Genomic DNA, 27,893 nt, shown 5'->3' with positions numbered 1-27,893 from the left:
CAAATTCAAACGGGGCGGGCTGACGGCTGCAAAATTGCATCGATCGGCGCGCGGGCCGGCTGCATACACGCCGGTCGGAGGGCGGAAGAGAGGGCGGGCGGGCCACGGAGCGCCCCCGTGCACAGGCCGTCGGCGGCCGATCGATAGCTGGGAACGGATGTTGCGTACGTACTTGCCAGTGCCGCTGCAGCGAGCAGTCACGTGGTCGTCTGGCTCGTCCCCCCTCAATCCCCCGAAAATTCACCCCCGCTAGTGCCACGGTGGCGGGCCGTCTCATTTTCGCTCGATATGTAACCGGCTGAGGATGCACATACACACACACACACACACACACACACACACACACACATGCCGCTGGCTGGTGGGTGAGAAAGAGAGAGAGAGAGAGAGAGAGAGAGAGAGAGAGAGAGAGAGAGAGACGACAGCCGCCTCGCCGCCAAAACAAACCGCCTTTTTGCAATGCGCCTCGGGTGGAGGATAGCAATTAATTGCAAATTTCTCTACTCCATGGCGGAGACGGCTGCAGCAAAATTAAAAGTTGCGATGAAAAATTGAAATTAGTCACAAAAATATAAATTATTTCGAATAATTATGAATTAGTTTCTGAGGCACTCACAATCAGGAGCAATTACCAAACAGCCTCAATCTGAGTCAACTTGTAATTAAATTCTAACACTCAAATTGATTCAAAAGCCACGACCTAATTGAGTTGTACAAATCGGCGATTACATGCACGATAGACTACACTTGCAAGGGGCGACCGATCGAGCAAGGAATGGTTGGCGTGAATTTGAGGCTGATTTAATAGAGTTCCACGCGCCCCATTCAACACAAGGGTGTGGTTCCCCCCAAGTGAGTGGGCACCCTTTCTCTCGTACTACACATCACCGTGTTCATTCAGCGCCTGCTGGAGCATAATTCCAGCAGCAGGCACTGACACAGTTACAAAAGGCGCTGCCGCCGCCGCCTGATGTGCCAGGATAAATACTTGGCGAAATTCGCCGGTGCCTCTTTTTGGCAGGGGAGGAAACTTTCTAATACCAAATTATTAATCAACCTTTGTGAATCGAAATTTCCTCAAAGTTTGCGTATGGCTCATTAAGAAGTTTGATGTTAAAATATTCCGCCAGCCTCAGTCAGCCGCCGGGAAGGAAGCAGAAAATATTGAAAAATAAAACTCGGATAAACATAGGCTCCCGTCAAGCACTGTCTAACTTCACATGAAAAAGATTATTTCAGTCCCACCAGCTTCTGGGTAAATAACAAGGAAAAACTGATTCGAACCAGATAATTTTGTTTTAAGGGGATGGTACCGAATTTCCACCCCACTAAGAAAACTGATCTTGCCCATCGAGTAAAGGTATCGCTCTCAGCGAGATTAATCTGAAGCTGGATGACCTAAAAATGGGCTATAAATATTCGTTATCGACACCGGCCTGCGAAAATGATTTGAGAAAATAGCACGTGCGGGGCTTGATGCTAAATTTGGGCACGACCCCACCCAGGCGGGCGAAATGGGGCGTACTTTGTTTCATTAGTTTCCAATGAGAGCTCCGGTGTATGGCTCATAATTGCTTATCGTGCGGCGACATCTTAATTAACTTCCAGAACGCGATGATGGAGAATGGAATTTCCCGCCCCGCTCGCGCCAGATCGCGCGCGTGTTTGTGTTCGGTGTTAATTGTCGCGATCGTTTGCACGCACCAATTGCGGGTCTTTTGTTTTACTCACCGGGTGGGTGATTCCAGGGAAATGAAGAACCACCGGGTCCTGCGGCCAGTCTTTAGTCACGTAGAAATGAAAATCCCAGACACGATCGGTCAAAAACGTTTTCAATGTCTGTTGAAACTGCAAGCAAAATGAAAGGTCTAATTAGTAATGAAACGGTGTTCTGCTGGAAAGGAAAATGTTGTGTTACAATTATTTCACCTTTGGGATGTTTAATGGTCACAACAGTTAGCATAAATGAGTTTAAAACGCGCATAAAGAGGATTAAAAGATAAACTTTATTTCAGACTTTTCAATAACTCAATGCAAAATTATGTGGGCTATTAAGTTACAATTATAATTATATCCTTTTAAATATGCAAAGGATTTTGTTTCTAGGTGCAATAAAACGTTGTTATTCCTCGAAAGAAAACGGATAAAATTTCATCATTACCGATGGCGTCATTTGTTTGCTTTAATTATGAAACTCAAGTACGGCGCAAGTTGATAGTGAACATTCCGAGAATCAATGCTTGCAAACTCATTCACTTACGCAACTTAGGATGCAGGGTATTGTAAGTCCAATATTGACAGTATTATACATGCCATAACATCAACGGCAATTAATCCGTTTTCAGAGCGTTGACATTTTCGAGGACGTATTTATAGACTGCTAGTTGCGTGTCGCCCTCCAATTAGATTCGACGGTGCATCAATCAAAAAGTTGCCTTTTTTCTGATTATAACTTTTCCGAGGTGCGTGCTGTGTGGGCTGCTTGAAGGCGACGCGAGACATCCTCTCTCTCTCTCTCTCTCTCTCTCTCTCTCTCTCTCTCTCTCTCTCTCTCTCTGTGCACACCTGCTTTTCCACGCGCAGTGACTTAGCCTCAATAACAAGCAGGTCTGGCACACAATGCATAAAAAGGAGCGAATTACCTCGTAAATGGGTAAATGGCAGCCCAGATCGGCTGCGTGATATTAATAATGCTTCTCCGGCTCCGACAGGCGGTCTCCTCTTATTTTTTCTTTCGCCCTTTTCTGAGCGCTCGTTATTGAAAAATTGCTGCCTGCGAATTCTTTCCGCGCGCTGCTTTTTGATGATCTAGCTAGACCGTGCTTTGAGCAGGCACATTGCCGCATATCTGTCAGAATGAATGAATGTTTTTATTGCTCTATTCTCTTTGTACGAAAGGGAATACATGTTTTGCTTTTGTTTAAGAATTCGTGTTTTCATATAACAAAATTGCTTCTTTTGATGTGGAACAAATGGCATTGTTTATTAAGATTTAATTAAATATATGCTGATATTGACCACTCAACGAATGAGTAAAACTTTCAAGTCTTGTGTAAAGTGGTTAAACAAAATCGTACTCGCACATTTCAATTGTTTCGTGTTCACATTAGCATGATGAACTGCACACATTATTTTGTGCTTTTTTTCGCTGTAATGCAGATTTTTTTCTCGCTGCAACATTCGGACTGAAATTACGAGTCTCAATTACGCCGGCCTTATCGGAATGGACCGCTGCTCCAGCAGAGCAAAATAAAGGAAGGAAGCATGGAATCGGAAAAATATATCGAGTGCTGCAGTGTCGGAAGCAAAAACTCTGCGAGCGTAGTGCTGGTCTCTCGACAAAGGATATTACAACTCAATCGGTCGCTTTTCCAGCAGTACAGCCATTCTGCCATGAACAAATAGTGAAAATGCTGGTGCATTTCACCGCGGGTTCTCTATTCGTGCGCTGCTTCAAACATTTAGAGCGCATATTACACGCGAATTAATTTTTCATCTCGACGAATTAGCTAAGAGCGCTTAAATATAGGTCAGCTGGGCATAAAGGGCTGGTCCGCATTTTGCGACCTTGCTAATTATACGAGTGCTGGGCTCTTCTCAAATGCTCCAATTACACATTTAGTTTTACGATGGCGCCGTTCCACACCAAAAAAACAAATATAAAGCAATAAAAATAAAAATTTCGTGCTCTTTATTCTCACTTTGCAGCAAGATTTGTAAATCAATATCTGAAATATTTAATTTTTACGCCGGGTACATGATGCTTATCAGTTTAATATTTATATAAATGTTGGAACAAAGCTTTTAATGTTGCAATTTTAAATTCATTTCGAATAAAACAAAACTAAATCCATGGAATTGGAGCAGAGAATAATAAATTACGCATGAACCGCATTTGAATATGGTTTAGAATTTCATGAATGCTCGAAAGGGGCACAGAGATTGAACCAGTCCAACTTTCGGCTTGCGTACCTGTAGCGTAGAGGCAACCCAATTTAATATTCCACCATTTAGGGCAACGCAGTTTCCCTTCTTGCTAACTTGTTCCCCCAGCTCCGTCTACACGCACTCTCCAAATAATGGTGGAGAAAAATTGTCGTCTGCGCACACCACTTGTTTGTATGCAAAAGAGGCTGCAGTCTCGTTTCGATGAAAATTGTGTTCTCTCCCAAGCCTCTCACAAAAACGTAAAAGAGCGCCCGGAACCAACTGCTTTGTGCCCCGCTCTCCCCTCTTGGGCATGGGAATTTGCCAAGTATTTGACTTAATCAATCGCAATAATTGAAAAACTTAAAAATGTGGCGTGGAAGAAGGAAATGTACGTCCTTGTCCGCGTGCTTCTGGCATCGTTTTTAAGCTCAGGCCACAGCAATAATGAATGGAGAAGCGCAAATTGCAGTGGCGCTCCAGTTTTGCACTGCAAGCGGGGGCGTTGCGGCTGGAAAGGGAGCCAGAATCGCTTGCCGCGACCTCTGACATTTCAGTATTCTCCAACACTTTCACACCTGCACGACCAGGATAGGTTTGAATATTCAAGTAGATCAATGTTTAGTGTACATTTAATCGGAAATGCTAACCCCGCGCTTAATTTAAATAAGAGAGGGACGTCTTAATGGAAATAACTAATGCGAATTGCGACTTCTTTTGTTGCTATTTATGGTATTTTGTTGTTAGGCAGTTGAAGAATTCATTGAAGTAAAGTGCTTTTTGACCCAAATAAATAACCAAATCCACAGATTTTGAGACATAAAAATTTAATGCCATAATTTATTCGGATACAAATTCCTCTTTAAGTTTCTTAACAGATTAACCGCGAGGGACTTTACAATTATGATAGGAATTTTTTATCAAGATGAGGTTTCATCTAAAACACTTGATCATAAATATTATAATTCTGGAATTCAAGAGGAAATGCTTAGCGCTCAAATAAAGCTGTGTTGGGCGCTCGTGCAATCTCATCACGCTCTCTTCATGGAAATATTCCGGGACAAAACATAGCGAACATATTAATGCACGTCACACGGAGTAAGAAATAACTGCAGATGGCGCATTTGGTAAACGTTGCATGGAACGTTTACTGCCCCTTTTTATCGCAATAACAACAACGCGTGCCCAGCGGACTCTTTCTTCAAATAAATCACCAGCTGTGATAAGTGCAAAGGGAAAAAATTGCAGCAGCAACGAGCAGAAAGTGTATTTTTGATGCGGAAAGCAGAGCCCTATCACATCATACCCCGGCAGCGAAATCCACTGCGGCCTCTATAGTAATTGAGAAAACAAGAACAAGACTCTCCAGGTCTCGGACATATGTGTGCTAAGCCAAGTTTGGAATGAATAAAATATAAAGGCTTAACTCCATGTCCTCTGGCTATGTAAACATGCAATTTGCAGAGTGTACAAAACAGCAACTTTTAGTATGTATGAAAGCAGGACAGGTGCACAAAGACCATTCTCGCATGCGAAACTAAAAGAAATCTTTTTCATCCGCAAACTTGCTACATTCCTTGACCGAGTGATACGTAATCTTGGTTCTGAGGGTAGCAAAAGCTGCAGTGATCAGAAAATTCAAACTTAAAAAATCAAGAGATTAAATGAAATTTCTGAATAAAAAAAAGAAGTGATTAGAGGCAGATTTGATCATCCGCGCCCTCTTGTAAGCTATGCGGACAGCAAAGGCTTATCCAAGAAATGTGCCTCAATTTAGCCATAGGCTGCGGGCTTTTCTCGTTCTCCTCTCTAATCTCTCCTGCTTCAAATTGTGAATTGAGGTTTCATCAAACTGTTCCATCATATTTCATCCTCATTTATATATGCAAAAGTAGTTAACATGGGTTAACATGATTTTGAAAACTGCTAAGCAACTTTCCATTTTAAATTTTTTGCGTGAACAGGTCTCATCCCGCACCGATGAATCCATTTCTTGACAGCCGCTGTTGATATTTTACAAGAACATTTTCGACACGACTCGATTCGTTTTGTTAAAGGACAAGATCGACCGCCTGATCTTCAGCATCACATATCACATCAAACTCGTATACAGACGACACTACTCGTCGAACGCCCAGCTTGTGTCGCGACGAAAAATCGGCTCGCTGAAAAGCGAGAGTCACTTTTGATTGCCCCGCAGAACTCGGCTGTCTAGTTCTATTTGGCCTAGCGTTGTTTATAAGGAAGCGTCTGCTCGTGTGCGGCGCTCCGCCCGCCCAGCACGGCCAATAACGTATTGAGCTTACTAAGACACGCCAACAATTCCCATGGGGAAAATAAAAGTCGTCTTCACATTTCTTGTGTCTGGTGATACATATTTGAACAGAAACAGTCCCAAATGGAGCTCGCAGACGGCAGTGAGAAAGAAGAGTGTATACTTGGCTCCCGCAATATTCAAGAAAATCTGTGAAATTGAGGGATTTGGCAGTGGAAAATTATTAAATGGAACAGAAAATTCGTCGTGCTAATTGAGGGAGACAAAGAGATAAAATCAATTTTTTTCTTCGAGATGGGCGACTCTCTGATAGCGAACAACTCGCGAAAACCCAATAATATTGCGAACGAATAACATAGGCGCACGGACCACATTGGACAGAGCCCAGTCTAGAAAAGGACCTGCTCGTGTCCACCGCACCAGGGTTTTTATTGAAACACTAGACATTCGTCCCGTGATATTATTTCACGCACGTTGGAAAGGTGCAAACTAACAAGTAGCGTGTCGGACGACTGCTGGAATAATGTCTCCCAAATCCGAATAGAATAGCGTCATAGCCATGCAAGAGAGCCAAATTTAGGTGCAAATCAACCCGCACTCGACCCTCAAACATCGTTCGAATTAACACATTGCAATGTGCACGCAAAGCATGCGCTCAACAATGCGAGTAAATCAATGTTTTTTACTGTTTTGAAAATGTTATTATCCCATTATTTTATTTATTCTTAAGCTATCAAAAATACTGAGTCGTTTCGATTATATTTACAGTGCAAACGAATGCTATTTAAAAGAAAACTCTGTGCTTTACAGTTATCAAAGGCTTTTGTGCGATTAAATTATTTTCTTTCTACGTTTCTTACATTAATTCATTCTAGAGGATGTCAAAGCAAGTAAAATTTAGAGCATATTTAACACCCAGGGGTGCAGTTAAAAACCATCTTTTGGGGCACGCACCGAAGGCAAAAAGCAGCATCCACAAAGGCTTAACAGAGAGCTCCGCCCCCGCGAGCCCATTCATCCCTTTTGTTTATCGGGGAGCCAAGGCCGCTCGCATTTGCGGTGACATTTGCGAGAGAATAATTTATCACGCGCCCCCCGCCGCTCCCTCACAGCGCCGCCGTTCGTGTGTTGTCACGAGCGGCGGCAACAGGAAAGTGCAGCAGTTGTTCAGATTGCCATTTTCACGATGCTCGGGGCTTTCTTTCTTTTTGCCGAGCCGCTGTCGCCGCACTGCGAATTGTTGCTGCAGGTGCGGCGCGAAGATTGAATGAGAGTAAGCTGAATAATGCCCCTCAATTTGCACATACATCATCGAGGGCTGATTTATAGCCTCACTTAATCCTTTCGTGCCAAGGGGAGTCAGCGGCCATTGGAAACCTTCCTCACAAAAATAAATGAAAGCTTTTACGGTTTGATTGAACTCAAGAGTTCATTGAAACTGACACTATAAATTCAGTATGCTTGAAAAGCAAATTTTTAGAAAAAAGATAATGTCCTAGGGTTCGGAATTTAAGGCTGGTTTCTCGATGAATCAGACTTGGCTTGACCATCTGTTCTGGATTAGAAAACCAACTGAAAAGCACACAGAACAATTAAATTTTGAATTGAAGCCTAATATTCGTGGATTTGGCATTGAACACTAGGCTAATATGATTTAATATCGAATTTAAATTGACATTGTAGACCATTTCCGTGTTCTTTATTTGTGTTTTAAGACCTCAAAAGCAACTTGAATTTTTTGGGCGGATTTAAAATGCGCATGGACATCTACGACGGTTTTAGACGATGTAGATGTGGCTCAAAAGTCTTATAATTGCGTGGTTTGTGTTCATCAAATCAGATTAGACACACAGAAAAAAGAGTCGATTGTCTCAAAATCTCAATTTAAAAATTTCAAGTACTTTTGCAACGATTTAATTTTCTCCTCTTGCTTTTCATTTAAAGAAATGTTAAAAATTGCCAAAATTTTTCTCGCGCACCGTCATAGATTTAATTTTTTTTCTGGCTGTCTTGCATGTTTTTTATTTTTTCCATGATACGTTCCGATAAGCCACTTTGAAGGTTCCTTTGGATCTTGGGTAGTTTTGTCATAAAAATAACGTTTCTAGACAAGCTGAAGGGATTGAAACAAACACGTCACGTTTTGACGCTGGAGGCGAACTTGATTCGCGGCGACACGGTGTGTACGAAAAGGAAGCCCTGGGCGTGCTAACAGCCGCCGCTTTTTATACTCTGTGCGTACATGCATGTTTGCACCAGTTGCTGGGCCGCTAATTTGCAGCGTCTTTAATTGTGTAAAGCCTCGCGAAAGGTCGTTCGCGTGAGTGCATGGTCTAAATTTAGCAAGACGAGCGAGCGTCTTTCCTCGTGAGTGCACTCTGCAGTGGCTGGCCGAACAATCTCTGCGGCCGGCGAGTGCACAGCCCTTCGCCTCAGCTACTTTTTCACAACCGCCACTTTCCTGACTAACGCACGAGCGAAATGAGTTTTTCGCATGAAAATGCGCCGAAAGTTACTGTCGCGGTAGCGAAAGTTCCACACGGTGCCAGCAGTGCTTTTTTATTTAGGCCGTAGCGCAGCAAATTTATTGTGTCTGCCGGCGGAACGGTTAAGTGTTATCAAGGCTCTTGTTTTAAATTTTATTGAACATGCGCCCTGCAATGGCGTCTTGTAAAATGTCACGCTCCACGCGAGCTGGATGGATAATCGGCGAAATTTACTGGCGAAAGTAATGGCGCCTGCCCATTCCGCGAGTATGCAACCCGCGTGACGTTGCTGGCGAACTGGTTGTCAAAATTTAACGACTATGTTTTAGCTATTTGTTGGCAGACACGCCATCATAGCTCGGTGAAATGGAAAATTGAAATGTGTCAGCAGGATGATATTTCGGAATGGCACCGAAAGTTGATATTAATATTGATTAATGATTAGAAGCATTAAGCAGCATCATGTTGTGCTATTAACAACACAAGTCTTGAGGCTATTTTATTCCTTTGTGTGGTGTTGTCCGAAGAAATATTTTAAAAATACCACCGCTCAACATAGTGTTTAATGAAAGGTGTGAATTCATTTGAATTTTGAATTATAGTTGCATTTTTCCGGCGAACAGTGTAACTTTTTAGTTTATTTTTGGACCAAAATTTTAAAATCTTTGATCAAGTAGCCGTTATGAGCAGATAAAAAGTCTATTTTTATGTGTTTTGGGATAATTTTACAACCATAGACACAAATTTTCAGCTATCATTTGAAACATGCATTTATTTCCTCATTTCTTCACTAGAATCAACTTGTTTTTAAGCATCTCGAAGGACAAAAAATATTTAATGTTAATTTGAAGGCTGAATTAAAGCAAAAAAAATTTGGCAGCCTGTGGAGGAAGCAATAGTACCTTTTTTAACGCATTGTTGTGATTAAGTTGATCAAAAAAGTCGGGTTTAGATAGTTTTAACTAAAAGTAGCCTGTTCAAGTAAAGTTTAAGACACTTATATTTTAATGAGAATTTCCCGATTTGTTATAAGTTGCCATCTTCAGAAATTGGAAAAGATTTGATCTACTAAAATCCCCATCTAGTCCGACGAAAATTCATTAAAAAGCCTACAAATACTTGCTTTGGTTTTTCATTTCTAATGCAAATGCAGATTGTAACGAGAAACCGTCTTTGACAGCAGTCACATGTTCATGAGACATACTTGTCACTTATGAAAGCAAAAACGAGAAAACGTCAAGGGAATCTTCGCCTCTATATGTTCTCCCCTTTCTAAATTACGCATTTATTTTTAATAAAATCATCAAAAATTCATCTGTGGTGTGAAAATTTAATTGAGACTAATAAAATGCACATTAAACTTCTGCTGCAATTTATTTTTCTTTCCATTGCGGCCGTAACCCTTCTAAAAAGCAACTGTGGCAAAAACTGACTCGCCAGAGATATGTCACAGGCAGAATAGCGGGAGATGAATTGCCCGCACTTGTAGCGGCACTCATAGCGGACGCAAAATAATGGCATTCCTCGCACCACATTTTCCAGCATCGCCATTAATCGGTCAGCAAAAAGCGTGCACCGATGGAAATAAACAGCAGTGGTTATCTGCATGACAGTGCGGCACACGAGAGCTTTGGTTGGTTCGGGGCACAAAATGTGTGAGTGCGACCTTTTAGTCTGCCAGAGAGCGAGCTTAGCCGAGAACATAAACACGCCAGTCCGCCAGCCACAGCCTTCGAACTCAGGCTTCGACTCCAATGCGGAACACTGCTGCATCGACGTCCTTCCAAGGCGGCCTTGGCCGAAACGGGGGTTTTAAAAACGCCTCACGTGTGCTGCGGAACGCTTGAAATTGAAATCGGCAAGACGCTGCGCAGGCACGTGATCGTGGGGACGGCATCGCGATCGCGGCAAAGGCAGATACCACAACGCAAGGCAGAGGCTGAGCTTTTTGTTTGCCTTGCCCTTGAAAAGCGTCGCTCCGCCGAGGGCTCAGGAAGTGTCGAATTTGCAGATTCGCCACAAATTTCTATCGCTCAAGAGCCTCTCTCCCAGGATTATTTAGAGTAGCTGACAAGAATGATTCCGCCATTATTGATTGGTTGCTCAGAGAATTTGGGTGATCACTTGTGCTTCAGGGGTATAATTCTTTGTAGACGTGCCCTACTAAATTTTTCCTTGCCAGGCACTTTGCTGGGAGTTTTTTAAGTAGCTTTATCCTTACAGCTTCCAGAAACCGAAGACGCAACTCGATAAGTGACCTACATTTCACTAGTTCAAGAGATAAAATGTTCAACGGCATCAAATTGTATTGGATAAGGCAATCTTTTAGCCGTTTTTCACGAGGAATGTAAATAATTTATCATCTCTTAATTGTAAAAGCAGCAACCACTGATGAAAGAGAAAAAAAATGGAATTGATTGCCGTTATTTGTGAAATTTGATAGAGTTTCAATATAGCTGACATACTTAACCTTTCTTAACAGCTCTTGGGCGTTTATTGATGTTTTCAGAACAAAGATTAAAACAAGAACAATAAATAATGCATCAAACCAAAGCCAATGAGAGCGAGGGTCAATCTGCTGACCAACCAGACAAGCTATAATAGTACACATTGTCTCTTCCTCTGTGCCCTATTAAACAGAAGTGTTTTTGACCAGCCGGTGGGGCAAACCTTCCAAGCGAGTAGCCACCTTACCCCTTCCGGCCATTGTGCGACAAACACCATTAAGGTGCTCTCTCCGCAGCCTTTTATCGCATTTGTCTGCACGAAAGCGAGCGAAAACTGGGCCGCGTCACGCCAGCCTCTCTCGCTCGCTTCTTGCACACATATGTACGAAAGTGAAATTAACCCCGCACCACTGCTGCAGTGCCCAATTTTCAGCGAGGCTAATCGCCAGGGCAATCAACAATGGAGCGCAGCCGACTTGACGCAAAGCTCTATTATGAAACTTGTCCGCAGTTTTTGCATTTTATGAGCTATAGGTCCTCCTTCATTTCCGAAAGAACTGAGAAGTTTAGTAACTTAAGTATTATTGTTTCTTTTGGCTTTTGAAATCACAAAAGATAGATCTCAAATTGCCTTGTATATGACCACAGATTTCCCTTTTTAAGATTTAGATTACATTGTTGTTTGCATGCAGGGAATTTACGAAATCCTGCAGTGAATTCTTGAAAGGGGGGACTGTGCGAGTTGTTTGTGAATAATTTCCATTTTGAGCTTCAAATCAAATTTTAAAACATTCAAAGAATTAAAAAAATCGTGCTTTATGCGTCAGCTTCTGAGGGCAAAACTCTATCGCTCAAATTCACATCGTCGTCCCTTGGTTAGAAGAAATATTAACTGATTTCCCACTTAAAATTTTAAAATATTTTAACAGACCAAAGCAGAAAAAACATAATTTGATGTATCAATATTGCATTCAATATCGATGAATCATCTACGTCCCAATTGCTGCCAGTTCCACGTTATAATAACGACCCTATCACACGCAGCTAACTCAGCTTTGTCCTAGTCTCGAGTGACTACTTGCACGTCAATAATCAGGAAAATGTCTTTTGCTGTTTTTTTGGCTGATCAAGATTATTGAGTTGCAGGGAGCTGTACTCACTTTCAGCGATTGCGGCAAATGTTGAGACAAATAGTCCAAGAGTTCAGGCAGCTCGTCTTCTGGAACCAAGCGAAAATTTTTTCCATATGGCACCACTTCCATTTCTGAAACAGAATAGTCATGCAATCCAATTAGCGTCGAATCATTCAATGGCGGATATCGGGAGAGGGACTCTTATGTTTGTCGAAGCGAGCGCAGGGTGCTTGGAAAACAAGCAGCGCGTCGCTGCAAAGTGTATAATTTGATATCTGCAGGCGAACATGGGAAACGGCCAAAATCGAACGGAAAGAAGCTCTTGGGCAAACAGAGTTGAGAGGCATGGAAATTACGTCGTCGCAAACAGCAACTGAAAACGCGCGGTTGCGGGAAATGGTAAAAATAATAAAAAATGAATAAGGAGCGTGTGTCGAGGTGGTTTTATTTTCCAGACGTGGCATGCATTTATAAATAAATTCGTGGCACATGCCTTATCTTAGGGCGAGAAAACCATGTGACCTGAATCACGATCGGGTCACGGAAGTGCCTCAATGCAGACGGAGATCCATTCTGCGGGCAGGTATGCGCGCGGGACTGACGTCACCCCTGAGCCGCCGCCGCGTTTGCTTATTGTTAGGCGCGGAGTGACCGAAAGAACGCCGCGGGATTTTCATAGTTCATGCACCCCGATTTACTGCCGTAAACCGGGCAAAGTGGAGCAGCAAAATGTCGCGTGTCATAAATTTCATTAGATTATTATTAAGTGACTTTCATTGCACCGCTGCAGTGGATACTTATTATGATAATGAAAGTGGGTGCACAGCCCACTTCGAGTGCAGCAAATGAATTTATGGGGTCATTTAAAGGAATAGAGCATGTTGCATGCAGCATTTGCTCGAAATATCTTGATGTGTGCATTTCCATCTCACTATATTATGTATAATTAAGAGGGAAGAGGTGTCCTCAAGTAAGATAAATTAATGTTAATAGGACTAAATTTTAAAATAAATTTTTAAAAAGTCATCTTTGAAAAATGTTTAGATTTATGGGAAACCTTTTTTGTGAGCAAAATAGACCTTGTTAGACGGATTCTCTATCAGTTAATTTAGGTACGTAGTTTAAGTGTTTTTTTATTAATAATTTGCTGTGAAATTCATGTGTATTTGATGATTTAAAAAGTTGTTAATTGTTATTCATTGTTTAGGAATAAATCATTAGTTTTTAACATCATATACTGTAACAGGTTTCGTTAAAAAAATCTAATGAGGGGCAGTTGAGGAAGAAATTAAAACAATTGTTTTGATAGTAAACAAATTATAAAGAGACAGAATATGTACCCAAACTGACTCTTCGTAAATTCAGGAAAACCAATAACAGACTGAAAGACATATTTTTTGGCTTAAAATCAACCTGGAAATGTAGACTCGAAAAATATTTTCTTGCTGAGACTAAATTTTCTTAAACAAACAAAATATCTGCATTTTCCAAGGACTTAAGCCTTAGAATAAGTTTCAAAAGGCATCAAAATGCATGAATTATGCTCATTACATGAAGATTGTATGCTCACTCAGAAAAAAGATCGATCGTTAAAAATTCCCTGCACTACACACTTTTTATAATGCCAGCTGCTGCATTTTTTAATGAGATGAATTGTTAGTGTACGTCTAGTATACAGTTTCAAAGTACACATCCTCTGTGCGTCAATTCACACTTTTTGATTGGCAATAAACACTTCTAATAGAGCTACTTGACAAAAGTGCTTTTTCAGCAAAAATGCAGCTCGCAATCTTTAGTGCCGCGCTGGTCTAGAAGAAAGCCGATAATGCAGCAGCTGTTTGACACACATTTGCAGCGAGAAATATATTGTTCTTGCTCCTAGCGAGTAATCACTAACGTAGTTTCATCTAACGTACCATCTAGCGTCTGCACTTCATGCTCGCAATCAAACTCTCATAAGTACACAAAAGTACAACTTCTTTTGATATTACGTCGACTGTGCGGAGGCAATTTCCTCATTGATGCGGCACTACGTCCTTTGCACTTTGACAGAAAATCAGAGCTCATTATCGCTTCACATGAATGCTATATTTATATTCGGATATCTATCTGTCTACAAAGATGTTGATTTTTTTGTTTATTTCGTGTGCTTCCATTTCTATTCATGATGAATAATATATTATAAGCCATTCTCACATGTTTTATAAAATTTTTACGACTTTTTAATAACATGAATGTATTGACCTAGTGTGAGAGTAAAAAACAATAATTATGGTACTTCGTACTATTTACTGTCATTTTAATTTTCTATTTATATTTATTTGGTAGGATTATATCTTAATTTTTTTATATTAATGCAACGTTTGTTAAAACATTTGACAGAAACTAAAAGAGCAGAGAAAATCGTAGATAAAAACCTCAGACTGGATTAAACATTTTATTTTAGTTCTGTTTTTTAATTCTTAATTACAATGGCTATTTATAAGTAGGTTTTGTATCCAAAAGGTTCAATTGCGTTAGTTCAATTCGGTTTATTATTTTAACGTCGGAAAATTCAAGTTTCAAAATGCTGTGAGCTGGATTTTAAATTTCGAATGCTTACTTTGTTGTTTTACTTGCAGCCATTTTGCAGCTATTAATTGCGAAGCAACATTAGCAGTGGGTACTATACCTGCAAACTAATGTTGTTGTGGCAGAGCGGTCACACAAATAATATGCTGCCTTAATTACTTTTCTTCGAAAACGACTGACTGCACTCGACAGTGACGTCGTGGTATTTATTTAAACTTTTTATATCAATTAGTATACTCACAACCGATGCTTGATAATTTTACTATAGCTTATTGTTTTTAATTTTTGTTATTAACGAAAGATAAACGTAAATAGGAATTTAGAATTATGTTTGGAACCATCGATGAAAACTTTGGTTTAAGTGAAGGTTCAACACACTTCTGAATTTTTCAGATGTTTAATAATTTCCTCTGATCGTTGCTCGGATAAAATAGTTTTCCACCGCTTTTCGCGTGACCGATCAACAAATGAATGTGACAACACGAGTTTTTTTGCAACAACTTCCGCGATATACACCGTGTTGATGTGTTCAATAATCGTTCAGCGCGGCCAATTGGTATACAACGTGACCTCAACGCCGAAATCAAATCGCGCAGCCCTCTTTTGTCAGGATAATGGGCGAAGACACGAACGACACAGTGTATTTGAATAACAAACTTGATGGCATAATCAATATTACTATCGCGGCAAGAATAGTACAGGCAGGGCTATTTTTGCTATTAAGCAACGATGTTTGTCTGCTTCTGGAGCAGACTTGCTCGCGGATCATTCTGTTTACTATTTATGTCCAAGCTCGGTGGATAAATGCTTTTGAGCGTGCAAACGAAACTAAACAAAACAACATAAATAGGAAAATCGAAATCCTTGGATAAGGCGGATGTGTTTAAGTAGTTTTGCACCAGCTGCGACTGATCTGATCTGGCAAAGATTTATTAATCTTGGATTCTGTACTGTTCTCTCGTTTGTCTAAAGAACGCAGTGTGAACGTGGAATTTCAGAGAGGGAGTGAGAGAAAATATTTTTGTTTGCAAAGGGAAATTGACTATAAGCTATGTGGACGTGATGAAATCAAGGAACAAAAAACACTGTAATATACCGACCAAAATAAATGATTTATAAAATCCAAACTGTCTTACATTAAAAAAAGTTTATTGAGTGGTGCCACTGTTACAAAACAAAAAATACTGTTGATTATCTAAGTAAGTATTAAAACTTTACCAGGCTTTTAATGCTTGATTAAATAATATGAATGTTTTTGACAGTCTGTTTTATGGTTGCTGGTTTTCTGCGAAATTATGGCTTTTGTCGCAATACCGTGAATTCAGTCGCCTTTTTAGACCGAGTCATGCACGACAGGAGTTAAGTAAAGCAGCAAAATAATGCATAGTTCATGCTTCATGCAACAACACAAAGGCTGACACGAGTGTTCAGTTTATGGTCCTTTTTCCGCAGCCTTGGCCTTTATCTCGTGAATTTATTTGAATATGCACTCCAGCAACGGATCCACCCACGGCGATCAAATCACAATGCCCGCCAAGTGCCAAACCGCTAAAAAGAGCTCCGTTCGTTTGGAATGCAAATTAGGCATTAGGCTTTCCCTTTCAACTGCATACCTTTCAGGCGCAACTCTGTCCGCCAAAAAGCCATTTGGCACGCCGACAGAAGCACTTGCAGGGTGTTTAAATGTACAATTATGGCGATGAGTCTGTGCAAGGCCGTGATTTGCACCTGCGGGTTGGAAAATGCATGCCAAGGTTTGCGTCCTCCCTATAGACATGCACATTAGGGGAGGCCCTCCGTGATTGGACCGACATACGAGTATATATGAACAAGGTTTGCTGCTGATAAACTCTAGTGTAGGTGGCTCAGTTATTATGCTTGTATTTGCATCGAACAAGCGGCTCGTAATTAATTAGCAATCCGGTTAGAACAATTTGCAGCCTGCCACGTATCGATGCTGACCTATATTTTGTAAATATTTGAGCGTGATGCTCGACATTGCATACACAGTGTGTCCATCCTGAGCGTCAAATGGTGGTAATGATTGTTCCAATCAGTTTTTACGGGATCTGGTCAATTTTATCTGATGAACATAACTATAATAAAATTTATCTGTCGGAATTTAAATTAAATTATTGCGCATAAAGATGAAACCCAAACAAAGATAAACAAAAAATGTTCAGCAGTGCCTTCTGCACTGCGAAAGGACACACTGAAAATACTATGTCTGGGGAAGATTGCTAGCTCTATTAAATCCAATGTGGATTTTTTTCACCAAAGTGAATGGCTAAACGAGAACAATTATCGTATAGACAAAATTATCACTGGTGAAATTTCAACTCGGACATTTCTCCATCTTTTTACTCTCTGATAATTTTGGCAAGCTGCTGCAGCCAAATGTAAAAATTACCAAAATTATTCATATATCGACAGTTATTAACGAACTTGAATCCAATCAGCAAAGACAGTGGAATTAAAAAAATGCATTTCTCAAACATGTCACGAAAGAGCCCACGATCGCTTTTTCAAGAGTTAAAAAAGTACAATGATATTAGAGTGGAGTTACAGACAGAATAGCTCTTAAAATTGTGGAAATTACGTCACTCCAATTATCACTGAGCTGGTGGCTTGGCTAAATATTAATATCCCCAAGTTACATTTGTTAGACTTTTGTGATCATTGCTGAAACACAATTAAAAAAGAGGGTAAAAGAGACGAAATTATATAGCTGGATAAAAATCCTCCCAGCGAATATCGACAGTGTTAATTTACTTAGCTTTGATTTGGTTCAATTTTAGATGTTCAAGATTTACGATGGTTTCAGTTTCCACAGCAATACCGCTTCTAGCTTCTAAAACTAGCGGATCAAAATCAGAATTGAATTATTAAGCTCCCAAAGGAAAATTGTATTTACACTCACTCTGAGTGTCGTCCAAATCTCATTATACCTTACCACGGTCTCTTTCATTTTATTCTGGACGCACACACAGAGCAAGGAATATCGTTAATTCAATACCTTTGCTATATTTTCTTCTCTCTTACTTCCTGAGCTGAATAGAATATTGAGAACGTAGTAGGAAGATTCATGGTAATTCATTCTGGATCCGATATCTATAAAAATCGTAAAAAAACTTCCTCCTTCTGGCGCATTTGATTGATGCATTTTTTTTAAATAAAACTGATACAGTGTAATGATTGTGACAGTTAGAATATCACCCAGCTGTTGTTTAAACAAATCTACGAGGTTAATTTGGTGCAAAATCATGAAGCAAAAAAATTGCTCAGCAGGAAAATCCTGAAGCGCGTCTTGACATATGCCTAATATATACTGATGCACAAACGTAATCAAAGTTTTCTCATTTGAGCAAAACATCGCTCATTCACATTAAAAGCAGATTCAAAACGACCAGGATTGACTAGGTTGTGCACTTTCAAAGAGGTCAATATTGTGGTTTTAGACCATAAAAGTTACGCATTTCTTGGAACACCATTCCCAGGGATGGAAGGTTTTATACATTTTTCCCGTCTCACGGCGCTAAAATCTTGCCTTCAGTGCTCGCGATGAATAATTGAAGTACTGAAATGCGAGCGGCAGCGGCTGATATGATGGATGAAACCTCGGAGAGAGGTGTGCACGCAGAGAAAAGCATTTAAATTATTCAACTCGGCAACTGCAATGAGCCGTAATAAAATTCGCAGAGGTGCTCCCCGCTGCTGGACAATGGGGACGACATTGTTCCCAGCTGCGTAAGGGGGAAAACTATGCTCTCTGTTCATGCTCTCACTTCACCATCGATTCTGTTATGCAAAATATAGTGAGTCACACGCAAACGAATCAACTCCCCTGTGGTAATCCTAATAACACGGCGCATGATTTTTTTACTTTTAACCGTGTTATAGGAAAGTAATAAACACGCGTTATTATACATATACTCGAGGCATTTTAGATGGTATTGATAATTTTTTCTATCAATGAGAAACACCGAAGTAGCTCTATGGAAAAGCTTATACCGAACGTGTCATTCTTTAAAGTATTTTGCTGAATTTCGCATCTAATAATTACGATAATTACAAAAATCGATACTCGCACTGTTCTGATTTATTTGTAATACAGTGATAAAAATAATCTCAGAATTGAGCCTGGTAAGCTGTAAAACGTGTTCCTTCATTTTTCAGCGTCTGCGGGAGTAATTTCTCTGGGTTGCTGAGAGAGAAAAATAAACCGTGTTTATCTGTGCTAAGGGGCGCACAATGGCCTCATTATTTTAAGCACGCAGGTCTTGCAGCCCAGGTGCACGCAGGACACATTCAAATCTGTATGTCACTTCATTTTTCCTGGCCTTTGTACCTCCCTCACAGTCTCTTACGTTGATTTTCCTCCTCGTTACATACACGGAGCGAAATAAGCATGTGCAAATATTTAATTCCGCCTGGCTGCTGCGAAAAAATACAATCCGCGTCGCTCGTGAATCATTTAAGCGGTGGTTTGTTTAGTTTGGTAACTAAGAAGTAAAAATTTTCTGGCAACAGCGGAAAGGTGGAGAGTTTACGATTGTACTTTTTGTCACGTTTTATTGTTCGAGCAAGTGCTTTGCACAAAATTCGCTTGGAATGACCAAAGAGGTGGTGAGCAAACTTTTAACAAGTACATCGCATTCTGCACTCTGCCAAAACTAATAAAGTCAGGTCGCAGGCAAACATTCTATAGTTTTTAAACTTTAAAATTCTTTTCAACGATCGCCGCTTTAAAATTCTCTGCAGCTAATACCATGGCTATGAATTTTGTTTTAGATGAGGCCGGCGGGGCCGAAACAGCTGCTGTGCAGTACGAGAGCGCGTGATATAATTATTATTTTTACATTTTTTTCAAATCAATAGCCTTGCACCTACGGGAGTAACCATTGTAAAATACATTTTAACAATTCAATAGTTTTTGTTTATATTACTCGCGATGTGACTTGATTAAGATTCCATTAAAATGTTTGTCAAGAAATAAAGTAATATTATTTAGATAAAGTAAAAAATAAATCAATAATATAAAATTGTTAGATTTTAGCAACTAGAGCAAGAATTACTCAATGTACATAACCTCTGTCTATTCTTATTATTCTTATAAAAATTGCCGCATTTATGTCCCAGGCACTCAGTGTGATTGAATCAACAAAGCAGTTGAACAAGAACTCAATTAAAATCAACTAAATGCTTTCATGAAATGAGCAAACAACCAAATTGAAACCATTGACAAACCTCACCCCTATCTAAACTCAGTTAATGTTCGTACTATCGATCGCAAATTGCAGATGGCACAAGTTTGCAGAAATAATTGGCTCTTTGGCTAACAAAACAAACATTGGCTGTCCAAACGGCGCAAATTAAGCCGTCAAGCGGACACACAAACATAACAGTTTATGTTTGCATTCCCATTGACTTCGATGAACTGTCCGTAAAAATATTCACAAATAATACTTAGTGCATCAGAGATTCATTCTAAGCCGAATTTTAAAATCGCATTAAAAGCTGCAGCATTCATACGATGCTGCGTAAATTTGCGAGGAAAATAAAAACAGTTTGTACGTAATTTAGACTTCGTTATTTGTTTACAAGTCTTTCCTTTATTACTCGTTATTCACTTGGCTGACTTTTGTGCTTCACAAAAATGATAAGCGGCTCCCGTTAGACTTGGACTACGCACAGCAGACTTGAAGCCTTTCCAAATAATAGAACGGTTCACTAATTCCATATTGCAGACTTGTCTGACTGTTTACAAGCGATTAATTTTATTTTTCCAACCGGCCAGACGCACCACAAAAAACAGGTCGGGCCCTCTTCGTCTGTTCGGTGGCAATTTAATTTAGTTCCGTACGCCAACCTGTCCATGGCCTGAAAAAATCACGCGGCGGACAAATCCACAAAGGCCGGAGGGCCTTTTGTTGTAATAAAAGCTGCCGTCCGCGAATACAGAGAGCGTCGCCGCGCGCGGTTTGTTCTATTGAGGTGCGGCAGGCAGACGCTCTGTCAACCCCACCGTCGTCGACGTCGTGTATGCAGCACGCTTTTCTGTTCCACGTGTCAATTGCATGATTCAGCGATCCGCCCACTCAAGATTTATCGATTATTTGCGTAAATTCCCCACCGGGTACGGCAGGCTGGCGCACTGTTTTGTTTTCTCTGATTACACTCGTGCAAAAAGGTAAATAATGAAGTTGTCGGTGGGTGAACTTTTGCTTGGGAGTACTTTTTAGTGGAGCTAGAAACTTGTTTTAACTGTCATAACCTTCTTTCTCTCAAAAAGTCACAAGTAATGAAATTGGTTAATAGATCTCAGCAAAGCCAACATGAAGTTTCGTTAGCTGCTCAGATTAAATTCTGGCAACTTGGTGGATTAAGACGTTTTAGAGTCTGAGATTTTCTCAATTTCAATAGACTCGCCAAATTATTTTAAAATAAAGATTGAGGGTGAATAAATATATATCTTCTCGAAACCATCAAGATGAAAGAGTGGCACAATGTCCACGGATATTATGAAAAAGCCAATAAAGCTTTCAAAATTTATAAAAAATTGATATTTGCACAGATTTAGTGTGGCTCTTAATTAACCATAATTTAACTGTGAACATTTTTGCTAGTAAAATTAATATGATAGATCTTTACATGCATACTATATTTTTAATTTGCAACTTTTTTATCCACCAATGTTGGTCCAGCTGAAATTATTATAGTAAAAAAGCGATTAATTAACAATTTTTTTATATTTTCAACCGTGCAAAAAAACAAAAGGACATTTTAAATTTAGCACCGGTCACGTGGCTGCCAAATAAATAGCAAAAAATGCTGCCTACTCAGCGGAACCTCCCTAAATCCACCCCCAAGAGTAAACACGACGAAATACAGAGGGAAAACCAGCGTTCACAGCAAATTTCCCGAGAAACAAACACGGAAAGAGGCATCGCCGGCGCGCGAGCCGGGCAAGGGAAAGGGGTGGCCGCGATGCGACGGGTACTCACCACGTTGGGGTGGAGATCTAAGCGGCCCCAAAGTGTTCGCAGGCGGCGTGGGGCTTGACTTGACGACGGGGGGCTGCTGCTTCGGGGGCCTCGGGTGCAGGGCCGGGCCCAGAATGGCCGAGCTGAGGGCTCGCCTGGCGCGCTGCTGGCTGTACTGGGGGGCTGCTCTGTGTGGGGTTGTGTCCTGCGGCGCGGTCCCGAGCACACTGGCAGCCGACCGCACGCCGTCCCACCACCCCTCGCCCTCGACCAACCCCCTGCCGCCGGTGGTGCTGCACAGGATTGCGTCGGCGCCGCCGCACGGCAGCGCCAGAGTGGCAGTCGATACGACCGACATCACGCCGCGCGCGCTTCGCTCTATGCGTGTGCTTCCAGCAGGCAATTGACGCGGCCAAACACCAGTGCACGCAGGCTCCACGCACGGCACCACGCTCAACTCGTCTCTTCCGCGCCGGGCCTTCACTCCAGCTGGATCTGAAAATTTTTGGCGGAAAGAGTGTTATTTTTGTTTAATTTGTGTTGGTATGAAAAATGCGACAAAATAGAATTTACAGAGCTTATAAACAACCAGGAAAAGACAGACCGTGATTTATTTGATGTTTTAATTTTTCGAAGAACATTAAAAAAAAACTTCTCCGTTTTAATGTTGCTTAATCTAGCATTACGTATCTAGGCTATTTGATTTATAATAAACAAAAAGACACGCTGTTTGACCATCGAACTTTTATAGACGATGGATAAGACTTTAATATTTACTACAATTTTTAAATGAAATATTGAAATTGTGGGTACTATCGAGGAGCCCATAATGGAAAATACGTCTTTTGACTGTAATCTTCTTTTAATTCACGTCTAGGTTAAGTAGTGGTACAGGACTGTAATGCAAATAATTCACGACCACAAATATTGCACATAAAACAATTAATTGTTCACAACGAAAATAATTTATCACAATGAGTGTCTTACCCCCGATCGAATGCGGGTCAGATACAATTATGTTGTTGCTTCTTCAATATATTTCCTCGCACGGAATTTCCTTACTGGAGTGAGTGGTTGACATGACCATCGTCGTGCGAGGTGGAAGGGTCAGTGCAGGTAACGCGCTTATCGCACAGTTACACTGCCCTTTGCCGATTTGGGAGAATATAAAAGTTTGACTTGCGCCAGTAAGTGGCGGGGACCGCCACAAAATATTAAGCATGATCTTCTTAACAAAACTAGCATCCTATGCAAAAATCTTCACTCATATATTTCAAACTTTTTAAAATATTTTAGATTCTTTAATCATTCCGAATATTTTTTATGTAGTATATTCCTACTCTAATTTCCACGAGTTTAATATCAAGAAACAGTATTAAGAGTAAGGTGTAATAAAGTGTACAAATCGTAAAAATATTTAAATTGATCAGATAAAAATTTTTGTTTAATATATTTAAAAGAATTTCTCGTCCATGAAATCCAATTATTGTGGAATCTTTTTGCAAAGGAAAATCCCAGCAGACAAAAGGATTAAAAATACGCTAACAACGCGTTTATTCTCTGCAAATGGGACAATCTCCTTTGATCAAAGAAACGATGGGTAAATCCCCTGCTAAATTCAGATCAAACTGGTTCGGTCCAGTATGTTGAGAATGTAGGCAAAGCACAGAGGAAAAGTCTTTCAAAAAAATCAACAATCTGTTGTGCGAGTGTCGAGTTGACAAGTCAAGAGCCTCAGTTCCGAGAATAAAACGCCTTTTCGAGCATTTCAAAAGTTCAAAGGTCAAAGAGCATTAGCAGCAGTTTTAATCACCAGCGTATGCTTCTGCAAACCAATTGCCAGCACTTGTGTAACAATCACCGCTATTACAAATCAAAATTTAATTTTTAATAATTTTGCAGGAACTGTTAGAGATTTCAATTTTAAAAAATTTCAACGGGTGTAAAAGGACAAAATATTTAATTTTCACACCCTACCTCAATCAGACGAAGGTTTTCAGCTGAGACTGACTGGAATTCGTGGTGGTGGGAATCGGAGCTTTTAACCGAGCGGAGGATGAAGAAAAAGAAGTACGCGAAGTCCCCTCTGCAAAGACCAGCATCAACTGAGCCGGCGATAATGAGCGACGCCGTATTTATACCGCTTGTTATGAGACGGGCCCCCCGCCCTATAACGAGGGAGCGAGTAGGCCTACGAGCGTGGCTGGTTATTTGAATCGCGCGTGTGTGTGTATATTTGGGTGCACACGTGCTGCCAGACCAAGTCGCGTCTGGGCCGCGGCCTGGAGGAACTTTTTCCTCTGTAGTGGTTGCTTCCTGTGCGTGGAGAATGGAGAACGAGCACGAGAAATCAATCGAATTGCATCGTGTCGGACTCTAAAGAGCGATGGATAATAAAGATGGGCCATTGTACCGCGTCTCGGCCTCCAGTCTCTCTTGGAAAAGTGAGTCACGTGAAACTCTATGCTGAGTGAGATTGGCATTGAAAGTGATGCTGCATGTTGATCAGATTTCAATTGGATCCTGCAGCGAAACAGTAGCTCACTGTCGACTCAAGTGTCAATTGCGCGTAAAATATTCACCCCTCTTGCGGCTTATTCAACCAAAGAAACTGCAAGCAATAATGACTGATATTTTTGGTGCCAAAAATACTTGGATGGGAAATATTATAAATTTTCATTTCCTTGCAGGTGACATTGAAAAATTGAAAGAAAGACAAGGAATTAAGGCCAAATTAGAGGGAAATTTCCCAATTGCATTTGTAAATCAGGTTAAATAATCATCAAAATATTTGAAAGATTGATTTTTGATTGCCTCTGATTTGTTGTTTTTTCAGGTGCGTGCATGGCTTAATTTTACCATTTTTTATTACCGCATTGAGTTTTTCTATTTGCTATAAATATATTTCAGAATTTCAATCATTCCTCTAAGCAATAAAATAGTTTCTTGGTGCAAAATCATTGAATTGACGATTAGTTATAGCAGAGCTGTTACAGTTGCAGTTAATTTAATTTAACTTTTTTCTTTAAATTTCACTCCTTGCCTACAATCCTGTAAGCCTATTCCGCGCAGAGCAGAGAGCTATTTCGTAATTTCCTTGTTTCCGTATCTATTCGTGCTTGCCAATTGAGTTTTTAATACATTTTCTCACCCCTGATTTGCAGTGTATTCAGGTTTTAAACAGCAGTTTTATCAATTTTTCAATATTCAAGGGATTCTGTTTCTCCCGAAATGCAAATTTTTCTAATACAGTATTTAAATTAGAATTAATAAATTCGAATTTACTTTGTAAGTTGTCATGTTCAGAACTTCTAAAAATCGATCAATTCAAATGATACTAAAAAATATACTATATATTCCTTTTAGAACAAGAAACTCCTAGATATATTCGGACCATTCAACAAAACATAAAAATCAAGAACTCTCATGTATTGCTTTTTATCAATAAGCATGCGTATGAGATAAAAAACGTATATTGTTCATCTGATCAGAAATTGCATCATTAACTTGCAAAGATTAGTTCAGTATATCTATAAAAATGCTTGTGACTTGCGTGATGAATGTTAATTCAAAGGCACTCTCTGATAACATATTTACTGTCTCAAATCGTTATCAAATTGCATCATAAATGCAAAATTCCATATTTATCTAGTGTTACAATTACTATTTAAAGCACCTTAATTTTAGAAAAGTCTTGATTACGACGACTAGTGTTTCAGATTGTAATTTAGGCTAAACACTTATTTATATTAATTTCAAGTAATATTATGAACAGAACCTGCTACTCGCTTTGGTGGCCACTACAATTAAGGAAATAAAATAAGGTTGCTATAATTGAAATGATTTAAATCTGTGTGATATAGTTGTGAGTGAAATTTAATTTGTGTTTTCGAGTTAACAAGAGTAAAAAAATAACAATTTCATTCGGTTTCTAAAAGATTTTCTGGTGGTGGTATTCAACCAGAACAAAAAATGTGCATGAATTAATGGGGGAAAATGCACTGAAATATTTTTAATATTAAGACACCAGAATTAGATAATATATTTTCTTATTTCAACAATAAAATCCGCAGCACACCAGAGAAAATTATTTGCTGAAGCAGCATGCTGGCCTAAATGCACAGATCCGTCTAATATTTTTTGCAACCAAAAATGAGAACACAAATTTTTGATTTTTGAGTCAATCAATTTATTTTATTAACAAATACTGGATGTTGTATTAGTGGTACGGCCACGCATTTTACTACCAGATTAGGTTTCATCACCTCTAATGACAAAAAAGTAAAGAGACAGAGTGCAACCATCCACTGATCTATCTTAAAAATAACTCAAGACGCCACATTCCCGTCTCATCGTCATGCAACCAATGACAAAAAATTCGTGTCTTCTTCGATGACGATAAAAATAAATAGGTGGATCCTGTCTGCCCCGCATTCCAAAAACTGGTTCTAAAACTCTCGCTTTTGTGTGTTTGTAAACACTCGAGGCATAGTACCTAATTGTGAGTCATTATAGATCGCCTCATAGGCCGGCGGGCATGATTGAATGGCGTGCTGCACCCTGTGTTGCGCGCCGACTGAATTTATCTCCGATGCTCTGGATGAGCAGCAGTCAAGGTCAAAAAAGCCGGCGCCAATTCTTAGCATTCATACCAGTTTTAGGACCAATTTAAAAACACCCAAGGCTGCAATGATAATAATTGTGACTATTTAATTACCGATATCCCTAGGCCCTAGGCGGCCAGCAAAAGCAGCATTATTGCTCTGGGCTCATCACGATAATTTTATCTTTGGTTTTTCTTGTTTTGTTGACCTTTGTAAGATTTTTAACTTATCTGAGTAAACACGATTGATAATTCATAATGAATTGCTACTTGCGAATAAATTTTCGCCAAAGGGCAATAAAATTTCTACATCAAAGCTGTTTTGAATAACATTCCGTACTGATAACACTCTTTTATTATATCGCACATTCAGCAAAAATGATTGTAGAATTGTTACTTGGGAATGAAAACTCCATTCAAAATAATAATATTCATTTTCACGCTGAGGAAATGTGAAAAAGCAACGATCAAATTAGTTGCGATATGCTCATGTTGGAACTTGAAATCTAGAAAATATAAAGTTATATCCATATATATTAAACTTTTTAACAAATTAAGAAATACGTTTCAACCTTCGACGAGATTGAATAGTTGTTCAAAAAGACATCGTAAAATAGACAAAAAAATTAGCCAGCAAATCACCATATCCAAAAATGACCTTTCAACTCTCATGGTCTTTGGTGAAACCGCAGCCTAAACCTTGTGTACATTAAGAATTAAACTATAACCAAGGCTACACACGAGTCCTGACGATTGAATCAGTAAAAACTATAAAAGATAATCTAAGTTTGCGGCACTCCAGCAGTTATTCATGTTCAAGGAAAGCCAGGTAAATAAATTATCGTAAAATTATCACTCCAAAAATCTTCGTCTAGTTTTCTGAGAGAACGAGACATTCTGGTTCCTGTTTGTCACCTTCAAAATACCCGTACTTCTTAGCGAGGTCAAAAGCATATATTCTTGTCAGTAATATCTCTGTTACATTATGTAAAATCACAAAAAAATACATCTATAATTACTCCATCCCAAAAATGCAATTAATATGGAAAAAACTGATTGATTAAGTGAAACTTTACAGATGGATTTTTAGTGAAATGAGTAAAGCAAACTTCTCTTACTTTTACATTGTTTTGTGTGCGACAAACACAAACGGACTGCATGCGGTAGTTGTGCTCACTTGAATTATAACTGATGCTTGCCTTGTAGACTAATAAACTTTGTTGTCAATGTGAGTGCACCAAGCTTGCCGCAGTAGATCACATGCATGCAAAATACAAATAATCCTCTCTGCAAAATACAATCCACCGCATCAACAGATTTTAGCACATAAATGTTACGTTATAACAATCAAGCTAAGTGAGTAGAAAATTGCATGATTTCAATATTTTTAATTATTCCTATATATCAAGCAATATAGACAGAGTCATATATAAAACAGCGCTGATGCTCATTTCTTCCATGCAGCATT

At 39.8% G+C, this 27,893-nt stretch overlaps 1 protein-coding gene across 1 annotated transcript in view; it reads right to left on the bottom strand.

Annotated features, from left to right (window-relative positions):
• Nucleotides 1–23,952, bottom strand: part of LOC135934117 (uncharacterized) — a 35,194-nt gene extending 11,242 nt beyond the window's left edge. The window contains exons 1-4 of the mRNA XM_065475652.1: nt 23,800–23,952; nt 21,844–22,317; nt 12,296–12,399; nt 1,732–1,848 (exon numbers count right to left, since the gene is read on the bottom strand). Of these exons, the coding sequence (XP_065331724.1) occupies nt 1,732–1,848; nt 12,296–12,399; nt 21,844–22,180 (558 nt within the window). The 5' untranslated portion in view covers nt 22,181–22,317; nt 23,800–23,952. The remainder of the gene's footprint in view (nt 1–1,731; nt 1,849–12,295; nt 12,400–21,843; nt 22,318–23,799) is intronic.
• Between the last annotated feature and the right edge of the window lie 3,941 nt (nt 23,953–27,893).

The sequence above is a fragment of the Cloeon dipterum genome, chromosome 1 (assembly GCF_949628265.1).
Source record: "Cloeon dipterum chromosome 1, ieCloDipt1.1, whole genome shotgun sequence".
NCBI classification, from domain to species: Eukaryota; Metazoa; Arthropoda; class Insecta; order Ephemeroptera; family Baetidae; genus Cloeon; species Cloeon dipterum.
The sequence above is the reverse complement of the archived record's forward strand: the minus strand, read 5'-3'. Positions and strand labels throughout refer to the sequence as shown.